Raw genomic sequence first — 27727 nt, 5'->3', positions numbered from 1 at the left:
AGTTCTACCAGGGAAAACACTGGAATTGGAGGATGTTTCTATATATAAACCAGTCTGCAAGTGCTTCGTGTCTTCTTACTGGTATCAATTCTCTTATTAATCCACAGTTTGCTGTAATATTTTTCCTTTGAGTGATTGTAAGCAGTTACTTTGTTGGCCAATTGTAGGAGCTATTTATCGTAAAATACAGGGGGAGGAAAAGAAGACATCTAATCAACTCTTCTGCTAAGGTCTCAAAATCAGGGAGCAGAGAAACACAGAGTCAGTGAGGCTGGAAAAGACCTCTGAGATCATCAAGTCAAACCTATGACTGAACACCACCCTGTCAACCAGACTTTTGCACTGAGTGTCACATCCAGATTTCCTTAAACACTTTCAGGGATGGTGACTCCACCACCTCTCTGGGTAGCCTCTTCCTATGTCTAATCACCCTTTCTGTGAAGAAAGTCTTCTTGGTGTTCAATATAAACCTCCCCTGGTGCACCTTGAAGCCATGTTCTCTCATCCTTTCTGTGGTTGGACAGGACCAGAGCCCGACCTTCACCTGGTTACAATCTCCTGTCAGGGAGTTGTGGAGAGTGAGAAGGTCAGTCTGAGCCTCCTTTTGTCCAGATTAAACACCTCCAGCTCCCTCAGCTGATCCTCACAGGACTTGTGCTCCAAACCCTTCCCCAGCTCCTTTGCCATTCTCTGAACCCTCTCCAGCACTTCAATGTCCTTCCTGAGTTGAGGGACCCAGAACTGAGCACAGCACTCAAGGTGTGGCCTCAATGTCCTAGTTTTAGGACTTGAAACAAAACCACAAGTCTGTAGTTTTACCCGTCTATCCAACAAGTTCCTTTAAAATTTTTTTCTTCTTGTCTCTTGACAACCTGCAGTGAATAATGATCTATGTTTTTCCTCTTGTGCTACAAAATTTATTCATAAATAAATAGTAGAAAATGGCTAGGTAGCTGTAGGTAAATTTGCAAATATACCTTGAAGCCATAGATCATATACTTGTATGCAGATGGCTCCCTACAGATTGTCATTACTCTGAGACTTGCAGAGCTCAGGAAAAACCTAGAATTTTCTCAAGGACACCACAAATCATAACTAGCTTCTGGTATTTGACAAATTTTACCCTGCTCAACTCTGGAGTGAATTCAGCAGCTAGAGATGGAAGAACCATCTACACTTCAAGATTCTTCATTTCAGTTGAATCCAAAAATGTTGGAATAGGCTGTTCCCTTAAAATCTCTTGGCAAAGGAGAAACCTTCTCAAACTTGAGAGGCACTGAATGCATCATTTCCACAGTCCCCTCCTCACAGAACTTTCAGATTGGGTTAGTGTAGGGGGAAAATGTAATAGCTTTGGGATATTTGTCATGGTGCTGTTGAAATAGATTTAGTTACATATTTCATCATCTGATGCCTTGAGACATTTTGAGACGTACTTTAAAACTTACCTTAATCTTTTATTATGCAATTTTCCCCTTTCAAGAGACATTTAAGTAACCTGTTTCTCCACTCCTTGCAACAGCCAACAAGCTCTTTGTCTTCAGGGATGAAGACAAATCTCTTAGGAGGGTGGGAGCATATCCCATTGTGTGACAGCTCATAATTTCAGATGGTTGTGAGGAAAGGGTGACCCACTGCAGACAGCCACAATGGGCCCTGTGATTAAAAAACGCCTTGAAACCGTCTCAGCTCTTTGGTGGGTTGAAGCAACTGGCTGAAGGACAGAGCTCCTGGTGCTTGAGTACTTTTGTGGATTTAAGGAAGCTGTGTCCCTGTTCTCTCTCAGTGGAGATGACTTACACATAAGGAGTGGTGACAAGCATAGCTGCTGGCACATGTGTGATCACAGGAGTTGCATTCACTACAAGAAAAAAAGTCAGGTCTCAGAAAGAAATCAGTAAATGCCACCTCCAGGTGTAGGACAAGGGACTTTCCTTGAGTGTTGATATCTGTGACCCAAAACCAAGGAGAGAGGATCCCAGAAAATGCCTTCTTGTGTGTGTTCATGAGTGAGTTTAGACTACATGTTGAGAGATGACCCCTTTGTGCAGCAGTGGCTTCCCCCTCCCACACCTCTTGGTGGAAAATGTGCTGGCAGAGGGAAGCCCTTGCCATTACCACCCAGCCTTGGTGATGCAGCTTGTGGGGAGGGAGTGGATTTCACTGATCTGTGGATTTAAATTAAACAAAACACATCTATGGCTTGACACAGATGTCCTGGATGACCTTCCTAGGGCAATGTCTGCAATCCCCCAGGCCACTGTGTTCCCTTTGCTAAAACATAGTGAAAGGTGATCAAGAGAGTTTGGGCAAGCAAGTGCTCCAGAGCTGTGCGTGCCGGAGCTGACCTGCCAGATGTAACTTCCAGAACACAAGGAAGGATTTCTGCTCTCTTCATGGAGACAGTAATTTGATTCTCGTTTCTATCCTGGTGCCAATTTCTATAAAAGTTGCAGGAATGACATGTGTCAGAGAATTCAACTCTGGCTGAATTTGTCTGAAACTTTTAATTGGGTTCCAAAATCATTTGGGGGGGGGGGGGGGGGGGAAGGGAGGGGAGTGTGCACGTGGGAGTTGGAAGATGAACAGACATTGTCATTAGATGGAGCCCAACATTTTAGGAAATGAAGCCAAAATTCTGCTTTTTCAGAGGGGTGATATGAGTGTTAACACACTGAAATCCAGGAGGCTTCCGAGCTCCACAAAACAGGGGTCTGGCAGGTCTGTCAGGGCACACCTTCTTTAGAGGACCGGCCTTCCTACCAGGATGCTGTTTATTTTTAAAGGCTTTCAAAAGCCATCTTCCATTTACACCTAGCATTTAAACAAGGGGCTTATTTTCAGGGCTAATTTGTCTCTGCGCCTTAAGCGGCCCCATTTTCACGATTAGCCGTCTGCGGCCCCCCGGAGCCGCGGGAGCCCGGCGGGGGATGGCAGCACAGATCTCCTTGGGAAGGCAGGGAAGGGAAGGCAGGGAAGGGGGGGCTGCCTGCCTGCCTGCCGTCTCCATGCGGTACAGGCAGCGTGATCAGAGCGCTAACACAACCGCCTGTGTAATTACATGTTTCTGGGAAGTGTGTTAGCTCCATGGGGAGCTGAGTCCATTTGGAGGGGAGGAGGAGGAGGAAGAGGCTTTCTTTGGCGGGGAGTGGGGGTGAGGTGAAAAGGGTCAGTGAGTAACCAGGCTCTCGCTCGAATGTGATAAAGGTAATTGTTGCTCTCAAGTGAGCACCGGGTGCTTCCTGGCTCTGTCTGCTCTCATTGCTCATGTCTGTGTTCTGCAGGCGTCTGCTCTCCCGAGCAGGCGAAGCAGGGCTTTGCGAGGAGAGGAGAGGTTTGATTGACCCTGTTGGAAGCGGTACGTGGCGATATTTGACGTTGCTTCTGCGCTAGCATCACCAGGGCAGGGAGGAAGATGCAGAGTCAGGGGCACGGCACTTCTGAGCTACCTAGGATTTATTTAGGTGGAGTAAAGACCATGGCAATTAAGAGCAATTAATTACAGTCCGCGAGCTGGGGCAGGGGGAGGATGGCTTGGACTTAACCTGTCATGTAGGTGTTTGATACATGTCCTATGCTGCTGCTGCTGCTTTCTGTGGTGGCGTGCGCCTGAGCTTTAAATATCCTGCAGTTCCCGATATCTTGTTTCTCCAGCCGTCTCTCTGTTTCATTTTCCTCTTCTCTCTAGTGTAAAATTTGGCCTAGCTTAAGCTTCTTTCCCTGGCTGTGAAGGTTATTTCCTTCCCTCCTCTCCTCCCCACCCCCTCATCCATCCTCTCCTCCTCTTGCAAATGCTCTCCGACCCTGATTTGGGGTTTCTCTCCCTGCAGTTAGCTGTGGGCTCTGTGGATGCTTTGCTGTGACGGAGGGCCAGGGCTGACCAAGTCGTGGGGAGGATTTGTATGTGGGAAGAGAGGAGATGGCTGTGCAGCGTGCTCCCGAATCTGCTCTGAGCTTGCTGATGGTAAGTGCTTGCTGAAATCCATTTGGGAAAGGGGGGTGGGCGAGGGGAGCTGCACCGCATGGATTCAGGGCTCCAAATCCACAGGAGGATTTTGTGTGAGCCGATGCTTGGCTTTTACAGGTCCCAGGGAACTTTGCAAAAGGCTCATCTGGGGCTTGCATGGAGACATTACTCCCACGATGGGTTTTAGCACATCTGGACCAATGCTCGAGGCAGGATTTTGAAGTCACCTTTCCGGCAGAGCTGGCACTTGGGTTCAGGGTTTATCCTGAGCAACGGATTTCATTTTGTTCATTAAATCTGTGTCTTGAATTCTCATGTCCCCCTGCTCCCCCTGCCCTTGCTGATTGTGAGACAACTTAAAAGATGAGAGGGAGAGCTTGATTTCTCTGCTGGTTGGGAGGCATGTTACTAGACTCAGCTGTGGTATCACTTGGGGTATGGTCCTCTAATGCAGTGAATTTGACTTGCTGCAGAGTATGTCAGATCTCCTACTGACTGCAGACCACAGGGTAATGACTGGTATTTATCCGAGCTATTTGCTACAACATGTTGAGCCACTGACCTACTTCTGAAAGTTCTGCATATTTATAATATTTTAAAGAAGATTATTTAGCAGAACACGTGGCTGACTCTAGAAACATGCCAGTGTCCTGCTGCAATTAAAATAAACCCTTTTGGTGGGGTATTAGAGAGTTGCTTAGCTTTACTGATTTTTTTTTTTTTTTTTCTCTTTGGTACTTCTGTTGCCATTTTCTGTGCAGCAGCATCAGAGATGGTTTTAGTGTAAGATCTCTGCTGGATGTTTTTCTGCCTAAATGTCACTGTAACATTTCCACTGGAGAGTTGTTATAAGTGTCATGTGTGTATGTGCACATGTGCGTGAGAATGCATAGATTCATAGGCATTATATACATATTTATATAATTATTGTCATTACTACTGATCTCCCTTCTGATTACATTAGGAAATGGTCTCTAGCACTCAGAGACATGATGAGTTTAGTAAAGGGAATGCTGCAGGATAAAAGCCCTGCTGTGCCTAAGGTTGTTAACAAAGGTCAAGTTGAGAAAAGCAAATTTTATGTCCATTACTCAAAATGCTAAACATGCTATTAAACCTCCGCATGGTTTGTTTTATATTTGTCAGTGACTGACTTGCTGTGCAAGCTCATTTTATTTCCTCTTGCTTACCTCCGGCCTTCCTGACTTTCTAAATGACCTCTTTCTAGTTTCTCTTTCAAAAACAAATTGATGAGTGTCTGTAACCCCTGTGTCATTGTTGGGCTCGGTATGCTTTTAGTTTCAGTACCCTCTGAATTCTCCAGTTAAACCTCTCTTTTCTCAATCTCTATACTCCTTGAACAGACCTTGTCAAACTTCAGTGCAGTGCCAAGCTGTCAGCACATTTTCTCTTCTAAAATGTGGCTTTCTGTGGCTACATGGCCTTGCCCCGGTTGTTATTTTTAGGTGTGTCGGGTGTTTCTACAGCTCTGGTCAGTATCCAGGGCTACTTGGGTCTCTTCACCTTGGGCACAGACCCACGTGGATAGGCTGAGTTGGGTTGGGTCTGTGCCCAACAGACCAGAGGGGTTCCTGCCTTTGACCCTGTGGATGGCTGGTAGATGGTAGGGGGGGAGATGTATTTCTGGGTTGAGAATGGATTCATCTAACAGTGGGCTCCGCTCCAGGATTGTCTGGTACTAGAGGTTCGTTAGAGGTGTGGAAAAGGTGATCTGCTCTGGAAAATGCTCCACTTTGCAAACAGCTTCTTTTGCCTTGGGTTTTTCTTTGGTTGTGAATGAGCTTAGTTAGTTAACTACAGAAACATCATTCTTTCCCCTCTGCTCTGCCTTGGCTTTGATTGCATGCCTGAGCAGGCTACCCTTGAATCAATAATAAATTCTTGCATAATTCATCCCACAATTAGCAGCTATAATGGCATCTCTTCTAAAACTGCCACCCTCCAGAGATTCAAAGATTAGATGTCTTTGGGAAGGCCACAGAAGTAGATTTTAATACTTCAGTGAGAATTCTCCAGTGAGAGAGTTTTCTTTTAGCAGTGAGAAGTATTTCAGTACTGCATTTCCCCTGCAATAGGATGCAGAATGTGCGTCCAACCATCCACTTTTCATGAGACATAATCAGCAGCAGCATTTGGCAGTGCTGCATCATAGTCTGAAAATATCTCCTTCTCAATGGGGTACCTCAGAGCACTTTGTGCTGCAAATAAAGAAACCAAGGTACAAAGCCATTAATTGCCTTTCCTGGAATTTAATACACTGAGTGATCCAAATCAGGAGTTTGCTCATCCCAAAATTGTTTCTGTTCGATGAAGAAAGATGGTCATCTCTGGGGTGTAGGGTTTCTTTCCTATAGAAGGACCATTCAAAGGACCTGGATATCTAACACCAATATGCCCCAGCAGAGAGCTGCTCACAGGACCAGGTGGCATTTTAGGGTGCCAGCTGTGCTGACAGCTCATGACTTACCTGTATCCAGTAAATGCTGCCCAGGACATGATGTTGGCATGGCCCAGAGCAGCTCCCAGCTGCACATTTCTTGTGCAGCCATTATCTCATTACACCTGCAGTCTTGGGTGGACAGATCCCACCTCTCTTTGGTGAAAAAAAAAATTGCTATATAATTAATTTATCTAAATTGAAATTTTTAAATTTATATTGTTTTCTATCCAGTTCAATACTCTGGTGTGGTTCCCCCCCCCCCCCCCCCCCCCCCATTTCTAGTGATTATTTCTTCTTTTTTTTTTCCCTCCCAGACCAGGGAGAAGGCTCAATGAAGGAGAATTTCAGTCTTTAAACATATATTTTCCTAAAATAAATATATTATTTTCATACAAAGTCTGCAGCCTGCAAACATAACTGCAACTTGTCCACTCTAGTAAAGGTCTTGTACTACAAATGACTCTGGAATGTGCCTGATCTGCAGGACTCCTGCCTCTACCTTGCTCCAGAAATCACAGGAGATGAGGGATGTTGGCTGGTTCAGCATGAAGGAAATTGGGCAGAACTGTGTCCAAAGTGACTCTGCCTGTAGCATTATTAAATTATTAAAACAGAGCTTCCTCAGCTTCTGGGAATCAAGAGAGAGGAGCATCTAAGCATGAAATAGCAAATACCATGTCTTGTTAGAACTGATAACACCTGCTGTGTTAAGATCATTAATACTGATGGGAGTGATACCAATAGGTTTTTATGTCTATCTTATTAGTATATTGTAAAATTTTAAAGCTGCAGACATATTGATTGCACATATTCTAACAGCACAATAAGTTACAATACCTGGTGTCTCCTGAGACAGCATTACTGCATCTTGTGAAAATACATCTTAGGGACTTGACTTTCAAACTACTCTAGGTCATAACACTAATTAATCTGTGTTAAGTGACAACAGAGGCTCCAATGCGCAACATATATAGCTCAATGTTTACCAATTAATCTAAAATGATCTTAAAATGGTAGGGAAGAGAAGCACAGTTCTCTGTTTGCAGTAAAGCTCCAGCTTCTGGCTTCAGCTAGCTGCTCTCACCCTCTCCATCAAGATGAAGTTTTTCCCTATTTATAATCCAGCTTTACTCTTTCTGATCTGTATATACAAATACTTTCCTTGAAGAAATAAAAATGTAACAGAAAATAAATACACTTTTAAATTAATTGTAACTTCTTGGTATTTGGAGGAGCAGCATTAATTTCAGGGATCTGTGTGATGCTTTCATGTGGTGAAATTCATTATTTTGGGTCTGAGTTACATCCAAGCTGAGGCTGGAATAGAAGTGCACATGAGATTTCCTAAGTGACCTTCATTACATGGGACTTCGTTATCTCTATAGTTCAAGAAAAAGGCCAGCAGAGAATTTGGAGCCTTAACTCATTCTGTGGTGTTCACAATGCCCAGGGTGAAGTGGCAGAAATTGGGTGGCCAGTGCAGTATCAAGGCTGCTGACCTTGGTGTTTCCTTGTTCTTCTGGGAGGCAGACACTTGCAAGAGGAAGATGTGAAAACTGCTCTGTTTCTGAACTGTGTCAGAAATAACTGGCATCTGAGTGTCATTGTCCACTGAAAATCCCAGATTTCTGATGTGTTTCCAGTCCTCGTACTTAAGAGGACTCTCCTGAATCATCCTTCCATCCCTCAAGCAACACTACACCGGAGTCCTCAAAACAACGTGAATCTCCTTGATCTGATAATTTTTCTGGTGTGTAGCAATGACCTCTACAGAACCGCTCTTAAAACACACTCCAAGATTTAACTGTATCCTTACTAAACCCTGTGAGGGCCATGTCCTGCTTGGCTGGCTTCTGAGGTGTTGGATTTGACAACATTCCAGATATTCCATAAATTATTTCATATGTTTAACTGCTACATTTTATGTCTGAAGTCTGCCCTTGTGAAGACAAATTTGGTAACTAAAATGATGAAGAGCTTCCAAGCCCCATTTAGACCTAGGACTGCCCCCTCCCCCCATAAAGCTGTGTTCTGTCCCCCTCAAACCTCTCGACAGATTGCAGCAGCACAGCTCAGCTTGGAGGATCATATTAAAACCTTTGGGAGCAGCAAGGTTACAGAGGAAGGATGAGGTCATTTTCTGCCTCTCTCATCTCAGGCTTAAATTATTTCCGTGTTGACAGTGTGCAAAAGCCCCTCGACATTCAAACCTCCTCGCTGCAACCTCATCGACAGACCCCGCTGCCCTGGAAGGTCAGTGCTTGGCACGCTCTTTCCAGGAAAACAAACGCCACTCGTTGCTTTCCGTGGCGTGGTGAGGAGGTTAATGCCGCCGGAGCTGATGCTGAGGCAGGGTGACGTGGCAGCAGTGCGTGCCCGGTGCGCGCCGCGCTGGGTGCGAGCAGCAGTGCTGGGGAACGGATAACGCCGTCCCCCCGGAGCCCGCTGAGCCGCTGACATCTGGCCCTCTTCAGCTTCATGCCCAAAATGAGGTCTGTAGGGACGCTTGCACAGCGAGAGGAGGTGATTATGCGGCCCCCTCCGTGCTGCTTTCACAGATATTTGCAGCGTGCAGGTGTGCGGGCTCCACCCGCGGCCTTGCCAGAAGGTCTGGGCGGGAGATGATAATGTGCCACGGCACCCGGAGGTCGCTGGGGAGGATCCGTGCTGGCAGGAATCTCCCTTCCTCCCTGGCTCTGTCCTTGCTCCAGCCAGGCGGCAATTTGCTAATGGGCTTCACGAGCAGCAGTAGCTGAGCTGTGCTGGTTGCTCTTTTAGAGGATGAGATGGGAGTAGCAAATTCCTGCTTGGTGCCGTGTGGCTGCGTGCTACCGTGGACTGGGAATTTAGCCATTTCTTGTTGATAATTTCCCCCGTAGCACTGAATTATTTCTGAACTTTACTGTTTGCCTTTGTAAACTTGCAGTAAGTCTTCAAACACAGTGATTTAATTCAGCTAAATGAGATTAAACACTCCCTGGGATTACTCTTGGCTTCCCTGTGGTGGATGTCACCTTTTAGCCATCTAAGCTGCACGACTATAAAATTGTTATCCTTCTATTCTGCTCTAGTGCATGCAATCAATTTTCTTTTCCCTGTCCCTCTGCTTGAGCTGCCATTGAAGAAGCAAACCCATAATGTTTGCACATCTGAATTCTCACATTTATTACTATGCCTTAAAAAAGAAGAGCAATTACTGGTTTATCTCTTTTTTTATTATTATGTACGTAGCTTTTGCTTTGTATTCCAGCCATTCATTCTGAATGACTGATAAAATTATCTCATCAGAGATATGGTCATTGATTGTATTTTTTTTTCCAATGCTATAGAGCACTGCTATTTGTAGAAGAGAATTAATGGCCACTTGAGCAAATGATCATTATGATTAATTGCATTTCTGCAATTAGAAGTAACATACTAACAAGTTGAAAAGATCTCTAAATAAGCCAACTCCTTTTGACAGTATATAAAAGAAACATATCACTTTGGCTTTTCAAAAATAAAATGCATTGGAAAACTTGACTGATATTCCTAAACTAAAATGTTAAAAATGCTATAATTGCCCTAGTAAAGATGCAAGGTTATGAATAGCCATTAATACACGAGAGGGACTTGTGACATTGGACAATTGCAATTTTTCCCATTCTTCGCCTTCTGGTTACGAATGTCATACTTCTGTAATTACTGTACTCATAATTTCTCAGCATGGCAATGATCCAGCCTGCTGACAGGCTAATGTGGTTAGCACATCAGGGCTCGGGGATGTACAGAAGTCCCATGTGGATCCTTCCTCAGCACACCCCTTGAAAATGCAGATTTTTGTGATGTGGCACCTAAAGCTGCTGTGCTTAGGTGGCCCGTCCTGCCAGCTCCAGCCACAGCTGCTTTGTGTTGTGTGTCTTGCTGAAAACAAAAGCCACTACAGTTGGTGGCTGACCCCCCACCAAAATCTGGTTGGAGGAGGGTCAGTCAGAGAGGCTGGATGGAGGTTTGGGCTTTCACCAGCCAGCACACTGTTCCCAGCTCCCTGAAACCGCTACAAAGCCTGCCAGGGAATGTGTGTTTCTGGCCTTGCCATCAATGGCATACCTTGGCTAAACACCTCTCCCTGTGCTCCTCTGGACAGACACATACATTTTACCCCCACATGTTGTAATTTTTTCTGCTTTTAACTATCAGCAAGCACAGAAACTTGCAGAAGTGCACTGAAATCAGCCATTTCACAAAGAGTTATAAGGGTACTTGATACAGGTTAACACGTGGCCAGAGTCTTATCAACCATGTGCTAATGTATCAACCTCTGCGGGTCCAGCCTTTACAAAGAAGTGGCTAAAATTAATTAGCAAAACTGCTCTTCAGAGGTGTTCTGTAAAGCAAAAGGTTTAATAAAGAAAAATAACAAAATAACAAATGTTACAGAAAACAAAATGATAAGCCCAGCACAGGTGTCTAAGAAAACCTCAGGCACCCTGCTAAAACACTACGAAAAGCCTTTCACTTTGTTTGGGTTCCTTCCTAAATACTGAATGTTCTGGGAGGGACAATCTGGCTTGCAGCCAAAACAGGGTTTTCAGAACGGTGGCAAGGTCCAATAGATGCTTCTCTTGGTGCTGAGCCAATCCCTGTCAGAACAGCAAAGAAGTTTCTGGGTTCCTTACCTTAAGGGGTGAATATTAAACTTTTCCCTGTATGGAAAACACTTGCTGGGTGTGTGGGGTGCATCGCTAGAGGCACTGAGGATCAAACTAAGCTGTACCCATCATGCATTTCAAGAGATATGAATTTTCTTGTTTAAATGAATTCTTGTACTGGCCTGAAACTGCAGCTCCCAAAGCATGTGAGCAAAGTAGCTGCTTGCTTTTTTTGAAGGGTCTTATCATATTAGGGAGTCCTGCTCTGAGCCCTGTTAGCATGCACTTGTCGAGCAGCAGTGCCTGAGACCAAGTCTTTATGGAAGGCACTGAGTGTGTTCCTTGAGAAGCCTCCCAGGCACAAAGACACCCACAGAGTGTCTATATTTCACGGAAACAAAAGCCACAGTGAATGCCAGAAACATACTTAGAGGAGTGGATCTACAGGCACGATCTGATCAGCTTTTTGCATCCCTTGTGGGATTGAAGCTGGTAATTCCCAAATTAAAGCCAGCAACTCTTAGAGCTAGCTGTAGTGCCTGGCCTCAGGTTTTCAGGTCCCCCAAAACCTAGTGATGGTGCTGAAATACAAACAACTGACCAGAAACAACGGCACTTGAGCCCACAGTGGTTGGTTTTCAGGGGATTTTGCAAAAACCATGCTGAAACAATAAAATGTAATGAATGAACATAAACTGGGAGAGCACAAACCTGGGTGCAAAAAAAATCTACCCCAATATCTTTGTAAATCTGTTACAGGGATTTTGGGGCACCGCAAAATTTGCTAAAAGCAGGATAGTCCTTCCCCTTCCTGTCATACTCCAGCACACACTGCCCACCTCTTGCCAGTGAAGGGATGTCCTTTGCAGTATGTCCCTCACTGTTCTCTCTTCTCTCAATCCATTTACAACCACCAGAGAGATGAAAATTATTTTTAGGGAGGCTTTTCTAGCGCAGAAGCAGAATTCACACAGAGCTTTGCTCCACAATATTTTTCTGTCTGTGGGCAGGCTGTGATAATCTTTGTATTGCAAGACACTCGGCTTTGGCTCCCCGTAATTTGCACAAAGTTAATGAAGGAGTGTTGTAGAACATATGTTTGGCTTAATATAGGTTCAAGGGGTTTTTTTAGTCTAATATACTAAAATAAAATCCAGGACACCTTCACAGTAAATAAGACTGACAAATTTTTCATTTTTTAATAATATGAGGCTAATTGAGCCGTAGTGGTCAGAGCACATTGTATTTCCTGGTAATTAATTGCTGGCTGCAATAGTTGACTGCATAAAACTATGCCTCGGGCCATTAACCCCAGGTCATTAGTACTCAAGGAAATGTCTAGTGAAGGTCATTATTACAGCTGCTATATAAGCTATTGTAATAGAAAAGACTTAGCATGAGCTTTTCAAGAACCCATTTTCCTTCTTCTGGTCTCATTTCAGAGATTTGGGTGCAAAGGCTGTTCCCGATTAGTCTGCATTTACATTAATTTTCAGAGGTTTAGAGTTTGCCCACTTTTGTAAAAACAGAAATCATATAATTGAAGTGTTTGAGAGGTTGCTCATTGAGCTTTATGTGGCCTGAAATGTTAGCCTTCCCAAAGGATTGACATGGATTTGTGCTGTCAGTCTCAGGGGGATGGACAACGACTGAGTGAAAAAACAGCAGATCCCTTGTGTTGGCTTCTTCAGCAGCAAGGCACAGACTCTGGGTGGGCGGCTGTGGGGCAAATGAGGAAGCTGTTGCACCATGTGGAACCACTGGTGTTTGTGTCCTGATATCTCTGCTTTGGATTGGGTTTCCAAGGTTTTGGTGATGGACCAGAATCAGCCTTCTCATGTAAAACAGCCTTTCCTTTGCTTTTCCTGTCATCTCTGGAAGAGCTTCCTACTCCCAGATCAAGAAGGACATATAGGGAGATTTGTGTTTGTGCTGTCCCTCAAACTGCTCTGTAGGTCAGACTTCCCAGAGCAGCAGAATGATATTGCTACTGAAGATTGAAGTTATAAAACCACTGTTGTGAGGATTAATTTATTTCCTCCCCTGGTGTAGTTGAAAATTCCTTTTTTATGTTGTTGTTGTTGTTCAAGACAAAGTGCTAATGGAACAAAAAAATAACGAGAAACATTTTTCAGTACTTTGCTTTAACAAGATATTAGTAACAATAGCGCTTATTTACTGCCTTAAAAAAGTTAAACAGCTTTATGTTGAATGCTGTTTCCTCTAATCATGTGCTTAAAATGGGGTGAGTATTTTGCACAAACCAAAGTCCTTGAATCAATATTATGAGACTGCTGGCTCTAATGACGTTGTGAGGAAGCACTTCAGCTCTAAATAGACAAAATTACATACTGCAGAAGATACATTGATGGCAAAAGAAAAAGGATGGGGGAGTTTTGTAATCTGCTGATGTTCCTAGCTGTGTTCAATTTTTTTCTTCCCCACTTTGAAATTTTGGTTTGGAGTCAGGAGTTAGATGAAGAATATGAAAAGATCTATTTTGCCCTCTTGATCAGTACAGAAACTTCTTTTGTCACCATGCTTTACCATTCTTATATAAGCAAAGGCTTACTTATTCAGAGTCCCCTGCTGATGGAATGCCCTTCTTCAACTCTCTTCCTCTGGATCTAGTATCATTCACTGTTTTGGAAGAAATAATAAACTAACCATGCTGCTTATATTGATTCCAACACAAATGTTTTTGTATTGTGGGAATGTTTTGAGCTATTCTTCCATCAAAGCTGTGCTACTAGACTTCTTTGGTCAGGCAGGGCTTAGGTCAGTTTAGGGATTTTCTGATTTTTGGATGTTCCACTTAAATTTGAAGATCTAAATAAAGAATCATCTATGTGAAGTTTCTGTGAAAGCTTTGATGCACCAGTAGGAATTAAACCTTAGCTGCGAAGTCCAGAGGGATCTGGTTTCTTGGACGTGGATCCTGTTTAGAATGTTCCTGTTTGGTTTGTCTCTGTTTAGGGATTAACCTTCCAAATACACGTTTTAAGATTAGCTTCCTAAACTTCTTCCAAGAAAATGCATACATGGTCACATTGAAAATAAAATGTGTCTGCTGTGGCTAACCATGAATATATTTGGGGGAGGGAGGAGGAAATGAGTGCTATCCACTGGCATGATGAAATGTAAACTGATTGCAGAGTTACTGAATATTTTAAGACTGTATAACCACGCAGACAAATTGAAAAACCCAGCAGTTTTGTATATGATGGGAGTAAGGAACAAATCCTATTTGAAATCTGCATCACCACTATAATAAAGCAGGGGTGGCTTAATTGCCAAAGCTTTTGCAAATTGAATAATATAGTAATCTCTTATGAGAGTCAGTTTTAATTTTTAATAGTCTTTAATTAAGTAAGCATTCACAACACATTCGGTATTTGGGCATTAGCACAACAGTCTCTGGGTTGTCAGTGTCATTCTTTCACATGCAGGCTGGTGTCAATTGATTTTCCATGGTCAGTAGCTGTAGTTGAGTCTGTTTAAGTTCCGTAAAACTTCCCTCATTGCACAAAACCATTCCTGTCTGAGGGAGAAGGATTTGAGTTCTCTGCTCTTAGGATCATGCAGGGAATAGAGTGTAAATCTATATTATTCTACTTATCTCCATGACATTTCCAATTTCTACAGATGCAATCAAAAGAATTTGTCTCATTGATCTTCAAACTCTTTGACAATTTCACACTCTGAGCTGAGTGGTGTGAGCTATTCAGTCGCCCCATTGCTTTTCATCAATAAAAGTTTTCACCTAGATCAAGACAGCACGTTTGCTGCATATGAACTATGCGTCTTGAAGATTGTTATTGGTTTACTGGTGGAATATTTATCTTCAAACTGAAATGAGTTCTTAGATGAGTCATTGCACACATACCCTCTCCTGATATTTTTAGGTGCTAAAGCCACTATTTCAATGAGGCTGGGTTGGGGAAAATTGTCCATAATGTTTCGGGTGCACAATTAAAGTGCCATCTGCCTCTGTGATGCAGCAGATGTATAATTGATATTCACTGCTGATTTGCCTCTTGATTTTCTGCAGACATTGAATGCTGTAATTGTTTATACAGTATGATCCTGAATACCCATGTGAGAATTTTCCTCCTCACGTGTTCCTAACAGAAATATCACTACCATCCTCAATACTCATGAGATGGATTCATTAAAAGATAATTTGCAGATAGCTGAGCTAAAATCTTACAGAAATCTAGTGAGTAAGTAAAAAGCAAGTTTTCAAAAGGAGTGGCTTATTCCCATAGGATCATGTTTTAATATAGGAGAGCTTGTTGGGGAAATGTAAAATGTTGATGCAAAATCTGGTTACCTTTGTACACTGATTCCAATGCAGGTTGTAGCTAGGAATAAAAGAAGAGAGTTGTTTTATTTTCCCTCCTTCTTTGCAGAGATAGAAACCTTCTTCAGGGGAAAAATTTTATGTAGAGTAAAACCAAAAGGTCAACTGTAACATCAAAAGAACTATTTTCTCTAGGGCAAAGACTACCTAATAAAAAACAGAGATAGAAACCACAGCAGTGAATTCTAAGGAGACATGAAAACAGAGGTATGCTACTTTTTATTTTCTTTTTTTTTTTAGTGCACTGTATTTTCAATTCAAAATTCAATCACTAAAATCTTGATCAATCAGCAGGTGTTAATTTTACTCTGTGACTGGTTTCTAAGGTTCTTCTTCTGAGAATACTCTAGACCTGAATCCGCTCACACTGAAATAAAAGCAAAATGTGACCAGTCACCTCAGTGGCAGGAGGTTAGTGGCGCTATTTTATATTGCTGCCCTTCTTTTTGACAACAGTTGCTTTAAAGCACATTAGTCAAACTCACTATGAAGTGGCAATGATTGTCCAGGGCTTTGCATTTGGCTTCAAAGGAAAGAAAAATTGGGGATATAGAATCTGAATCTGGCTTTGCTGCAAGTGACATTTTTAGTGATCTTTTCTTAAGCCCGTGCATGGCTGCCAGGAAGAGTAAGGTCTCTGGGCACCCAGAGAAACCAAGGCCCATTTTGGTGCAACTTGTTCCCTTCCTGTGAAGCGTTGGCTGTACTCAGTGTAATCCAGAAGGATGCCTTGTGTTTTCCCAAGGCTGAACATTTGCTCTCATATTTCAGTGTCTCTGATGGTAGCAGTGTAGCCTACCTAGTGTCCTAGATAAAGAACATCACGCTGATGGTTACAGCGTATCACTTGTAGCCCTGGTTCCATGCCTGAGGTGTTTTGGTTTTCTGAAATTCTTTTCCCAGGGTATTTTCTGTAAACAGGAGAAGTGTTTTTGTAACTGTAACTATGTTATTCATTCCTTTTCCTAGCAGGGACTTCTTCTTCATGTCCCTCTGGTCTGACCAATGTGATTGAAGAGGTTTGCCTTTGTTTCACCAATCAAATTGGTCTGTGTAAAACAGTATAAAAGGGAGACACATCCCAAGAATAAAGGAGTCATTTTCATCCTTCTGGATCTCGGAGTCTGTGTCGTTGTGGTGTACAACAGTGTCGATCACTCCTGTGGCAGCCTGAGCAAAGGACCAAGTAAGGGGCTGAGTGTGCAGCAGAAGGAGAGCACAGGGGATGCAGAGGATGGTTTGGGGAGGGAAGGTGGAATCAAATCCAGGCAAATGAGGTGCAGTGCACTGCAGATCAGTCTGGTTCTGTTCAAGTTCTCTTTCACATCTCTGTGGCTGTCTGCAGGAATCCACCAAGCCAAAGAGAACCAGAGAGACAATGCAGGAGAATCTGACTATGTTAATGCTGTTGAACATTTGCAGCAGGGAGAGGAACTGCTTTTCTCCACGAGTCATTTAGCCACAGCCTCAATGGGTGCTCTGGGATAAACACAAACAAAATCCAGCTACAGCACGATGTATAGGTAATTTTACCCACGTTCCTTCTTGATGAGGTCTAACTGCGGTCTTCATCATGGAGAGTTGACAAGATGTGAAGAGAAGACATTTCAGACTGTTGCTCTTGTGCTCCTGAGGACTTTATTTTAAAATTTTATTTCCAGTATCTTTCTCTCATTCATGTAACAAGCTTTTGGCTATGTTTATTGCATAAAGATTCATCTTCAGGTTTGGTTTATACTCCTGAAGGGGAAGTTACAGCTCACAGCAGATGTAGGGCAATGCTTGGGTTAAGCCCACAAGAAATTAGGAGACACTATGATAGAGGAGGGTATGCAGAGTGGACTGGACTGTGATTAAACAGAGCTGAAATTTGCAGAGGTGCAGAGGTACAGAGGCAGCATGAAACTGGGATCCCAGATCTTGTGAACAGTAGATTGAGCACCTCCCTGTGCTAACTCAGCAATACCACTGTCTTGCTGCTACCCTCTTGGATGAATTGTGGCTTATTCTCTTAATTGCACTGTACTACATATAAAAAAAATCAGCCATAGAGAAATTGGTTCTGTATATTAGTCACTGGCTGGATGAAGTGCTCCGTTCCCATTAACACAAAGTGTCAACAAAATGGGTATTCTATCACTGTTTAATCCCCATGCTTCAAAATAAAACTCCAAAGAAAAATTAAAGCTTTTATTCAGATGAAAAGGTCAAAATTAACCTTCACTGGTTATTTACCAGGTTTGCCATTCCTGAAAATTACTTGAATATACAGAATTGTTTTCTTTTCAGTAGCATGAAGGTCTAAGAGACTGTAGCAGTGGAGGAGAGAGCTGCAGTACCCATTTGGGAGTGGGAATTCAGGGGGGTGCTGGTTGCAGTTTCTGCAACACGTTTGTGTTTGTATAGGACAGGTGGTAGGAAAAGAGAACTCATCCTTGAAGCAGGGCTGTAGAACACATGACTCCTGTCACCCAGCTGGGTGCTTCACAAACCAGGATACTTAGAGAGAGCAGAAAGATTTACCTTGTGGATCCTTCCATTCCCTGTGGTCCTGGCAAGAGAGAGGGGTGTGCTCTGGGAGATCTCAACATGGGGCCCTCCTGGGGGCTCACATCCCTACAGGTTTAGGAGGGCCAATGATGGTGATTTCTGTCTTTGGGGGCAAAATCTCACACAAAGCAGTGTGTGTGGGGATGTTTGGCACATTAATGGCATCCTACCAGCTCTCCAAAGAGCAGCTGCCCATCAGCAGCTCTGGTGACACCTCATTCCTCAGAAGACATCACAAGTGACAGCACACATTCTTCAGAAGCCTTTAAAGTTTTTTTGGCCCTCTGCAGCACTGCTGAGTTTATTTTGCATGCTAACCAACTGCAGGTTGTGATTCGCATTGGACCTCCAAAAATATGTGAGCCATCCTAGGGGACTAGTGCCTCATTCCCCTGGGCAGTGGGTTGGAAGGATCTCCTTGTGGGAAGAAACAAGTTTTCTCTCCTCCAAACCTCTTCTACTACAGTTCAATTCAATTCTGGTCCTGTCAGTCTAAATAAGAAGGCAGCTTCCCCTCAGAGAAGCATTCAAAGCTTCACATGAAGTGTCTTAATTTTTGTCCTGTGGAGCTGTGCATGGCAGATACGAGCTGCAGAGTGTACAAAAGCACCACATCGTGAGAAACCACAGCGAGGGCTCCCAGAGCACAACATCTGGTGGGGGAGTCTGCAGTGATTAGAAAAAGGGTTGTCTTATTGCCAGAATCAAATTATCTGAAGGTGTCCTGCTGGTAAGCATCAAGTACAAGCTGTACGGATTCTAAATTGGTGAGTACAAGAGAGGTACTATTAGATCTTTAAATCCCTCTTTGGGTTAAGTTAGGTTTTGTCAATATTCTCATCTAAAACGTAGTGCAACATGTCTCAAGACATAGGCCACAGCTGAAACACATTTTATTTTTGCTTCTACACATTAACATTCTGTTCCCCAGTTTTGGGGGAGGTTTCCCATCAGAGTTTTCCCTTAGGAGTTTGAAGGGCTTTGGTGAGAAGTAGAAATCGATGCCTCACTTGTCCTAGCTGGTCACTGTCCTTCTTAAAAATAATCTCTTCTAGTTGTGGGGGAGAAAATCCTTCAGAGGACAGAAGTTAAGATTACTGTAGCTGAAAATTAAGCTTGCAGGGAATTGGAACAGGATTCTGTGGGATGATCTTTGCCATCCAAGAGATCAGGCCAGTTAGGTGTTACCTTCACCCCAGCTGGGATGCAGTCTCTGGCTGTGTGGATGCTCCCCTTCTGCTCTCAATGCTCTTCTTTGACAGTCTGTGTGAATTGATTTTCCTTGGCTTTGCAGCAGATGAAATTTAACTCCTGGGTGTCAGCTGAAGAACAGTAACCTCAGCTGCTTCAAATCCAACAGCTAAGGTGGTCTTATCATTCTCCATTGCGTTATCCATGCAACTATCAAAAAAACTCAGAAACGTCATATTTTGAAAGCATAACTAAGTTTTCAGCACAGGATGAGGCATCGCTGACAGTGGTAAGTGGATTTGCTCCTCCTGCTAGGAATTCACTGCTATCTCCCTTTCACATTCCAAAAATCAGCTGGGATAATCTCAACCTCATTCCCTCACCCACAATTATGCACCTCTATATTACCCTCCTGCTGCCGTGTTTGTGCACCTGTGGCACCTGGGCTCTTGTTAGAGGCAGGAACTTTATTCTAGCAGAAACTTTGCAAGCACAGTAAAAAATTTATTATTTCCTTTTCATCCTTGAGTCCAAATCTTTTAGATCGCTGTAAATTGGACGTTTGTCTCCCTTGGCTGGTAAGGATGACTGCTCCATTACAGGTTTTCCCCTGGGGAAATTTATGGGAAAATTTAAATACCAAGTGAATGGTCCCCTTTAAAGTTGCATATGTTAAAGGAATGTGAGTTATGAATCCTGTTAGCACTAATGGCTGCATGAGAATATCAAACACTTAGTCAAATCAAGATTTTGCTGTGACGCTTCTCGCACTAGAAGGGTTGCTATAAATTTTTGAACTGTGCCAAACATTTTTAGGTACCTTGGGTATGCAGGCTATGTTTGATGCTTATAGAAGTTGATCCTGTTTTGCTTTGTTGCTGACTACTGGAGGAATGTGTGCATGTGTTTGTGTAGCTGAACAGAGTTAAAACTCATCTGGTTTGCAGTCTCAACAACAGAGAATGCTGCTGCCTGCAGTAAAAACAGGCGATAATATTAAACTGCAAAAAAACCATCAGCTTTGTGTCAGGAAGAGACCAGTATTATTTTCATAATTTCTAGTGGCCAGTGTAAGTGATAGAGCATAGGAGTACCTGCTATGATAGAGCAGAGTCAGTGAAGAGTAGCAGCATACTTGAAAATTGCCTGTATGAAATATTTATATAAAACTTTGCTTCATGCAGGGAATATTTGAACAATTAAAAATCTGTTCACTGTTGCTTCCTGGCCTTGGGCTAAGTTGAGGGGCTGGCTTGAGGATGGTGGTGGTTGTAGCCTGCCAGCTGAATGGTACCTGTGGGATCATGCTGGAACAGATGGGAAAACCAACAAGCCTAGAGGACTGTTGTGGTTTAACCCCAGCCAACAACTCGACCCTCCACGTCTTCCCAGTGGCAGTAGGGAGAGGAAGGGTAAAAGTGAGAAAACCCATCGGTTCAGAATAATTTATTGATTGAAATAAATCAAATCAAGTCATAAATTTTGGAGCCTACAAGACCTGGAGAGGAACTTCTTACAAGGACATGTAGTTATAGAAGAAGAGGCAATGGCTTTAAAACAGCAAAATTTTGCCTGTGCAGATTCCTGTGACTCCTGGTTCTTTTGTGGGTGTATTGTCTTTGAAGAAAAGTCTTTGTTTTAATGTCATAATAATTGCTTGACTGCTGCAGAGATTTTTGGGCTTGTGCAGATTGTGGGAGCACCAGAGTGTCCGAAGGGCTCAGCCTGTCTCTCAGCACCTTTCTGAGCTGAGGCACAGAAAGATTTGTTTGGATGCTGTCTCAAAATTCTTCTCTTAATGATGAGGCCATTTCACCATGCACCCGTGATATGGATACACCTGTGGCTAGATCTGAAGGAGGTTTTAAAACAAATTATCTGACACTACATTAAAAAATACAGAGGGGAAGCAGGGGGCTGTGATTACACGTTTTTGTTCTTTTTTTTCAGCAGGGCTAAAGAGTTTAGTTTCTTTCAGGTTGCCCACTTGAATCCCGCTGAATCAGGACAGAGAATTACTGAACGCATGAGAGGAGTGCCGTAATCATTTGGGGTCAGTGAGCTATAGATTGCAATATCTGGCAGAGTTACTGAGCTTGCCTGTGAGCCACAGCTGTGTCCCCACTGCACCTGCCAGGAGAGCAGGGAGAGGCTGCTCTGCATTTCTCTCCCTTGGCCTTCTCCTCTCTGCTCTCTGGGTCATCAGGCCCTCCCACCTGCTGAAGCCTTTCACTGCTGCATTAATGATTATTTTTAATCAATAAAATCAGAGTTATTTTTCCCAGTTGTCAGTTTGGTTCGGATCAGGCTGTCAATTATTGCAACTCACTGAGATGATGAAAATAACCATCCAGATCAGGAAGCTCAGACATAGCAAACCTGACTAGCCAAGGTAACCAGCTTTATCTGATCTGATGCTTGATTTTTTTTGCCTCTGTCTCTGCTTTCTTTGGGGTATTTTACTTTGGCTTCCCCAAGGCAATATACCAATAATTCAATGACAGCTCTCCAGTCTTACTCCTTGCTTTTTAAGCTTCTGGTTACTAGACTTGAATTTTGAGAACCTGTTTTAAAGGACTAGCATGTATTTTCTGTATGCCCTTGGGCAGTCTCCTTCACTTCTTGGAATATTCATGATTTTGTAAAAGGGCTCAATGTCCTTTTTGCAGGACCACTTTGCCATCTCCAGTGTGCCAGGCGTTTTGGCAGACCACTAATCCAGTAACGAGAGAGAGGAGAAATAAAGGCAACTGACCCATGCACAAAGATGTACACAAAGCCAAAAAAGGGAGATCTTGCTGGACTGGATTCAAACTCTGCCTCCTTACCAAGGAAGACTTGTGTGAGCAGAGGTTCATTCCACAATGAGTGCACCCCAGGCTGCCACTCACCATGGAAGATGGGACTCCTGGCTCCCTAAAACCATTAATTAGTTGGAATTGAGGCTCTCACTGTTGCTACCATGACTCAGTCTATAACAGCAGTGGGAACTTTCAAAGTCAACTTTATGACCATACTCTGCCAGCCTGCTTATTAATGATATGCAAATTATAGAAGTTCAAACATTTGCATTTAATGCTCATAGCTGTTTCTTTGATTGCTAATGATGTTGATTCATGAAGAAAAAGCTTTCTAAAATAAAGAGACTATTTCATGTACCACACCAAAAGCAAATGAAAAGATGTTGCATACTGCATTTTTTTGGTCACGTTAAGCCCTGTCCAAACACCTCAGGACTCATAAATTAGGTGGAAATGATATGTGATTTACCAGCTAATGAGATAGGCTTTAATTTTTAAACAGAATTATAACTTAGAGTAAACAATAAACATGCACATTTAGTAATGAACTCCTTCCTGAATTTTACTGCACAATTGTCACAGATTTTTATTATTTATTCATGTTACAAGATCAGCACAGCCTCCAAAAAACTCATTCCTGGAGCAAGTTTTCCACTTATAAATTTATGGTGTGAATTACCTTTGCTACCCATCCTTGCTACCAGACACCCTATGAGCGTGAGGGACAGGATGCCAAACCCCTGACATAGAAAAAGTTCCTCAGACCTTGTCACAACAGGGGCAAAAAAATAAAAGGGTTTTTTTTCCCCTTTCAATTGCTTTTTCAGACAATGAGACATCACTTGACTCTGTGTAGGGAAGTTGTTCACAGGGTTGAATTCATCTGGTCTGGTCATCTGCTTTCCAGTGAAAGCCATAAAAGGAAAATTGCTATGTCTAGGGCACCGAACTGTTTTGGAGAAAGTAACTAAAATTGGACAGATTGTGTCTTTGAAGTATCCACTTCCCTTTCATTCACCATAAAGGAAATGTAGGGATCTGGGTTAAAGCCAAAAGAGTTGGATCCAGCCTTGGCAATGTCTAGGTTCAGTTCCTAATCTCTTCCTGACATTTTTGTAGAGGTATGATCCTACAGGAACACAAACTGCACTTGCAGCACTGTCTCAGTTCTAGCATTTCTTCCTGGGGTACAAGGCTGAGCATCAGTACAGCAATGCAGTCTGGCCTTGCAAATAATTTAGGCAATCAAGTGTCTGACTGGTAACTCCGGAATTTAGTGGTCATAAAGTTGTCATCTATCCAAAATGTGTCCTCAGACTTCACCACATCTCTGGTTTACAAGGAATCTGGCTAGCCTGCTGTGTGGGTACATGCATACAAAGATGATGGCTCAATGAATAATTAGAAAGAAAAGAAATTTCATTGAGATAAAGAATGTGAATTTTAAAAAGTAGAGAAAAAGCTTAACAAGACTGATCAGCAGATCTTGACGATTCAGTTAGGTCCAGCCTATCTGAAGTTTATATTTATATTATCAGACAAGCAGAGGAAAGGTTTATCCCCAGATAGTCTATTTTAGAACCTCAACAAACAATATTCTGCAGCTGAAATAAAAGGATGACGCTTGGGACTTTAAGTACTGATGCTATTACTTGAGAAATGCAACTACATCAGTTTTGTGCTATGTACGATACAGAATTTTGCTTGGAAATCAGAGACATTTTGCACTTCATAATGTTTCCTTTGTCTCTCATGACACTTTCAATCTCTTTGTAACACTATGTTTTGCTGTGAAAAGGCTAAAAAACTGCAACAATAAATATTAATAAATGGAAACTGGGTTGGAAAAGTTGTTATGGCAGACAGCCAACTTACAAAAGATTGTCTGCTTTGACTCTTACACAATGATATTGAGAAAGGTAAAGTATAAACTATTTTCTGGCTAAAATTAAATAGTAATCAGGTGGGCTGCAGATAGAAAACACCATCAGGATTGACATGATTCTTGGGGCCTTTTTTTTTAATCTATCTTGGCAAATATAGATCAGAGAAGTAATACCAGCAGTGCAAACAAGGAATGCAGAATAACATTTCTTCAGTGATTTTAAGCAGGGTTTTTATATAGAAACTCTCAAAGGAGATTCATAGGCAACCTCAGTAAGATGCATCTTTTAGTGACAGCCAGCAAGATGCTCCATTTTGCCATAGGAAAGGTGCTGTTTTTCTTTAGTAGAGGAAAAAGTTTACCCTGTTTGGAGGAATTGACATGCTGAGATATGAAGGACTTCACCCTTCTGTTCCTCTTGAGGCATCCTTGGAAGGAGGGCCTGGTTTGGGTTTGTAGGTGGATGTGCCTGTGACTCTCGATGTGCAGATGTGCACGGTCTGGTGAGCTGCCAGCCTACTGCAGATGCACTTGCTGTGCAGCAGCTGCAATGTATGGATTGATTTGAACAGTTCTGTGAGGAAAAACATCTCAGACCACTTGGACACACCTCTGGTTTGCATTAGATTTAATGTTATTTAAAGAGAGTGTAAACAACTCTGGGGAAAAATGACTGCATGTTAGGTCAACCTCAAAGTGTATCTGCTTCTGCAGAACAGAAAAATTTAAAGAAAACAGAAAGATCAGTTGTCAGAGATTCCCTTAAGTCACCGAGGCTGGGACTCATGTCTTCTAAGAGGCAGCTCACAGTTCGAGACACTCCATTAGGATACCTGCATGTGCAGCACAGCTGTATGTTACCACCAGCAGTGGAGATTTAGACAGGGGAGATAAGAGGTGCTCCAAGCAGGAGGCAACTTGTGTAGGCAGAACTGAACCCCACTGGTGGTATGATTAATGTGCAGTGAGTAAGAGTCAGCAACTTGGTCATAGGCATCCAGATCTGCTTGAGATGCCTTAAGATATCTGAGGTATCCATTCACTTTTGTCAGCTGGCTGTGACCCAGGACCAGAAGGCCACCTCTGCATCTCTGGAGAAGCGGCTGTAAAGTTCTAAAGGGCAGCGCAAATTGATCTACATTCTTGTGTGTTCACCTGGGCTGTGTTCTGAGAGTTATTGTCTGGTAAAAGGGGAGTTGAGAATCCTCAGACTTCCTCTTAACTATAAAACTTTGAGGGCACCTTACAAGGTGGCTCTAATTCAGATTTGCCCAGGCACTGCTGGTTCTATAGGTGCATTTCTGTGCCAGCCTTGCCTTGAAGTCTTGGCTGAGGCTTAAGTTTGCCTCCTTGGGACCAGGGCAAGATTCCAGAACCATTCTGACAGATCAGTATTGAAGCACATCTCTAAATCCTTGTAATAACTCGGTACAAGATTATATCCTGGTTCTGTGCAACCACACAGGGGAGTCTGTCACAGGTTAGACTTAGGGAATAAAGACAGCCTTTCCAGTGTTTTCTCATTCTACTCTATGTAGGAGTGAGTGGGATGGGATATTATGGAATGTGATGAAAAAGGATGCAATTTACACCTAAGAGAAAAAACAGTGATGAAGTCATGTTTCTAAGGCTTAGTCCCCCACTGTAGCAGGGCAGCTGAATGCTAACCTGTCTCTGGGAAGAATGGATGGAGCTTGTATCCAAAGGCACAACCCAGCCTTGGTGAACAAGTAAAAGTTACCCTCAACTGCTCTCTTTCCTGGCATTATTAACACTTTCAGATATGTGTGTGTCTATTAGCTTTGATAACAGAGGCAATTAGTAACAAGAAAACATGGACAGGAAAACATGACATGCCACATGCTTTAAAAATTGTGCTGAGCTGTTCTCACTTCACTGTAGTTTTTAAACATTTTTTCTGCCATCTCTGCCAGTGCTACAAGTAGGACAGAGCTGCACCACTGCACTTCCAAGACACAAAATTTGTGTTGTGTTGGTGTGAGCCACTAATTGGATTCCAGGACAAAGCACTTTAATCCATTGCTAAGTAAGTGACAAGGTAGTAATATGGTTTGAGGACAGGACACAGCTAACATGCTACTTCTGCTCTTCAAAGACTTAGTTTTATAATCCTCTGCAAAAGTCTTTGTTCAGGTTCCTGGAAGTATTTTGTAACTGCCCACACCTGCCTTGAAATATTGTCTCAAGCCAATGTATCTGCTGCAAAATTCAGTCCATAATTAGTTATGCTTTCAGTCTCTGAATTACTGTATCATGCTGTGTTGTGTTGGACCTGTAACTATTAGGTTTTATATTTCTGTAGGGTAATGGCTAATGCAATTTAAAGGACCAATAAAGTTGTCACCAGCAGATCAGTGGTTTTATCACCATCACTTGATAAAACCCCTGAGTTTGCATATGACATCTGGTCAGGTATAGTGTGTCAGCCTCCTGTCTGAGTCAGGGATAATGGATACTTCCAGCCTTAGTTCAACTCCACAAGTTTCAGTGCTTGTGTGGGAATATATTGCTGTGCTGTCTGGTGGTCATGGTGAGGTGTTTGTGAGCTGGAGGATTTTCCTGGCATTTAAGCCATTTGTGCTTATGTAGTTGAGGTCTGCTGTGGTTGAGGCCTTAACGTTTTCCTCACCTTGACAGTATACTGGGCCTCTCAAGCTGAATAAGTCTAATTCTTTTCTTTACAAAGTTACAAATGAATCTTTAGCTGTTTGGAACACTTGGTTGGGAATTGTCTGAAATACTGCAGTGCTGATAGAATATAAATCTAAGTGAGCCTAGGATCCCTTTATAATGGAAATAGAGCTATTCAAATACAGACTCTCATCAGTGCAATCAAGGTTTGACTAGATGAGTTGCACCCTAAACTCTGTTGACTGGACTTCAAAGGCCATGATGGGAATCTCAGACAATTAGATGCTCAGCCCTGTGCTGTGGATTGTAATCTTAGGTGACACAGATCCTCTCATTGATAAGATTACCAGACTGGAAGTTCTTTCTCCACCATTAACTCATTAAAATGGGACATTACTACTGCACTGCTTTATATTGTGTTCTGTTGAGGGAAGTTCTGCATATTTCTGTTTTTCCATAATAGTATCCATATGACAAGTCTGGATGCCAAAGGCTCAGTGTAAAGAAGACTCTGAATTCTGCCCCAAAGCATATTCAAACCTGAGGTCTAACACTGCTGCTGAGTGTGATTCTGAGTGGGATGCTCAGCATCTTTACTGCAGCCCAGTGAGACTCACAGGAGTGTCTCAAGCTGGGAAATGGAGATCTGGAGAATCTACTTTGCTGAGGTGTTGCCATCACTTTCTGCTGAGCATGAGCTGTCAGCTGCAGGGAAGGTGTGTGTGGTAAATGGGCAGAAAACCTGATATTGTATGAAAAAGCATGTGCTAGGGCAAGCTGGAATTACACCTGTTTTATTACTCTGCCTCCTACAGAATGGGAAATGGGGATATCCTGCACTAAGTAAAACACAGCTTTGTCTTGTCCCTTGCTCAGGGGCCCTGGCAGAGCATCTGGGTGGGTGACAATGAACATCACTCTTCATGCTCACAGCTGTGTCTTTGCAGGGCCAGATCATGGACTGCCAACTCGCTTCTTTTATGTGGTATAAATAGTGAACTAAAAGGGCTGATGCTTTCACAAATGATTTAGAAACTTTATTCCCTTGTAGCTCAAAGAAAAACAGGCTGTTAAATCACTGTATAACTCATGGAAATATTGTCCCTTTGACATTAGCCTGCTGCATTAAGTAAATATCCTGGAGGTGTTAGCCTTGCAGTCAATGGCACTTTGGCTTCTAAATGCCTTTGTGAGTCCATTGATACCAGCTTTGCAGGAAGAGTTAA

The 27727-nt window shown here is 42.8% G+C and overlaps 1 protein-coding gene across 4 annotated transcripts in view; it reads left to right on the top strand.

Annotated features, from left to right (window-relative positions):
* Positions 1–3112: 3112 nt before the first annotated feature.
* The window catches only part of FRMD4A (FERM domain containing 4A), a 357979-nt gene continuing 333364 nt past the window's right edge, over positions 3113–27727 (top strand). Inside the window, exons 1-3 of one of the 4 annotated variants that reach the window (XM_066182742.1) lie at positions 3113–3207; positions 3285–3358; positions 3831–3964. In XM_066182742.1, coding sequence (XP_066038839.1) covers positions 3920–3964 — 45 coding nt within the window. In that variant the 5' untranslated portion in view covers positions 3113–3207; positions 3285–3358; positions 3831–3919. Of the gene's footprint in view, positions 3208–3284; positions 3359–3422; positions 3465–3523; positions 3553–3830; positions 3965–27727 lie in introns of those variants that run through there. The other 3 variants (XM_066182743.1, XM_066182745.1, XM_066182744.1) reach the window with 3 other exon arrangements.

The sequence above is a fragment of the Chamaea fasciata genome, unplaced genomic scaffold (assembly GCF_029207755.1).
Source record: "Chamaea fasciata isolate MVZ Bird 193981 ecotype frontalis unplaced genomic scaffold, bChaFas1.0.hap1 SCAF_5, whole genome shotgun sequence".
Lineage (NCBI taxonomy): Eukaryota > Metazoa > Chordata > Aves > Passeriformes > Sylviidae > Chamaea > Chamaea fasciata.
This window is presented reverse-complemented; position numbering and strand designations above follow the sequence as displayed.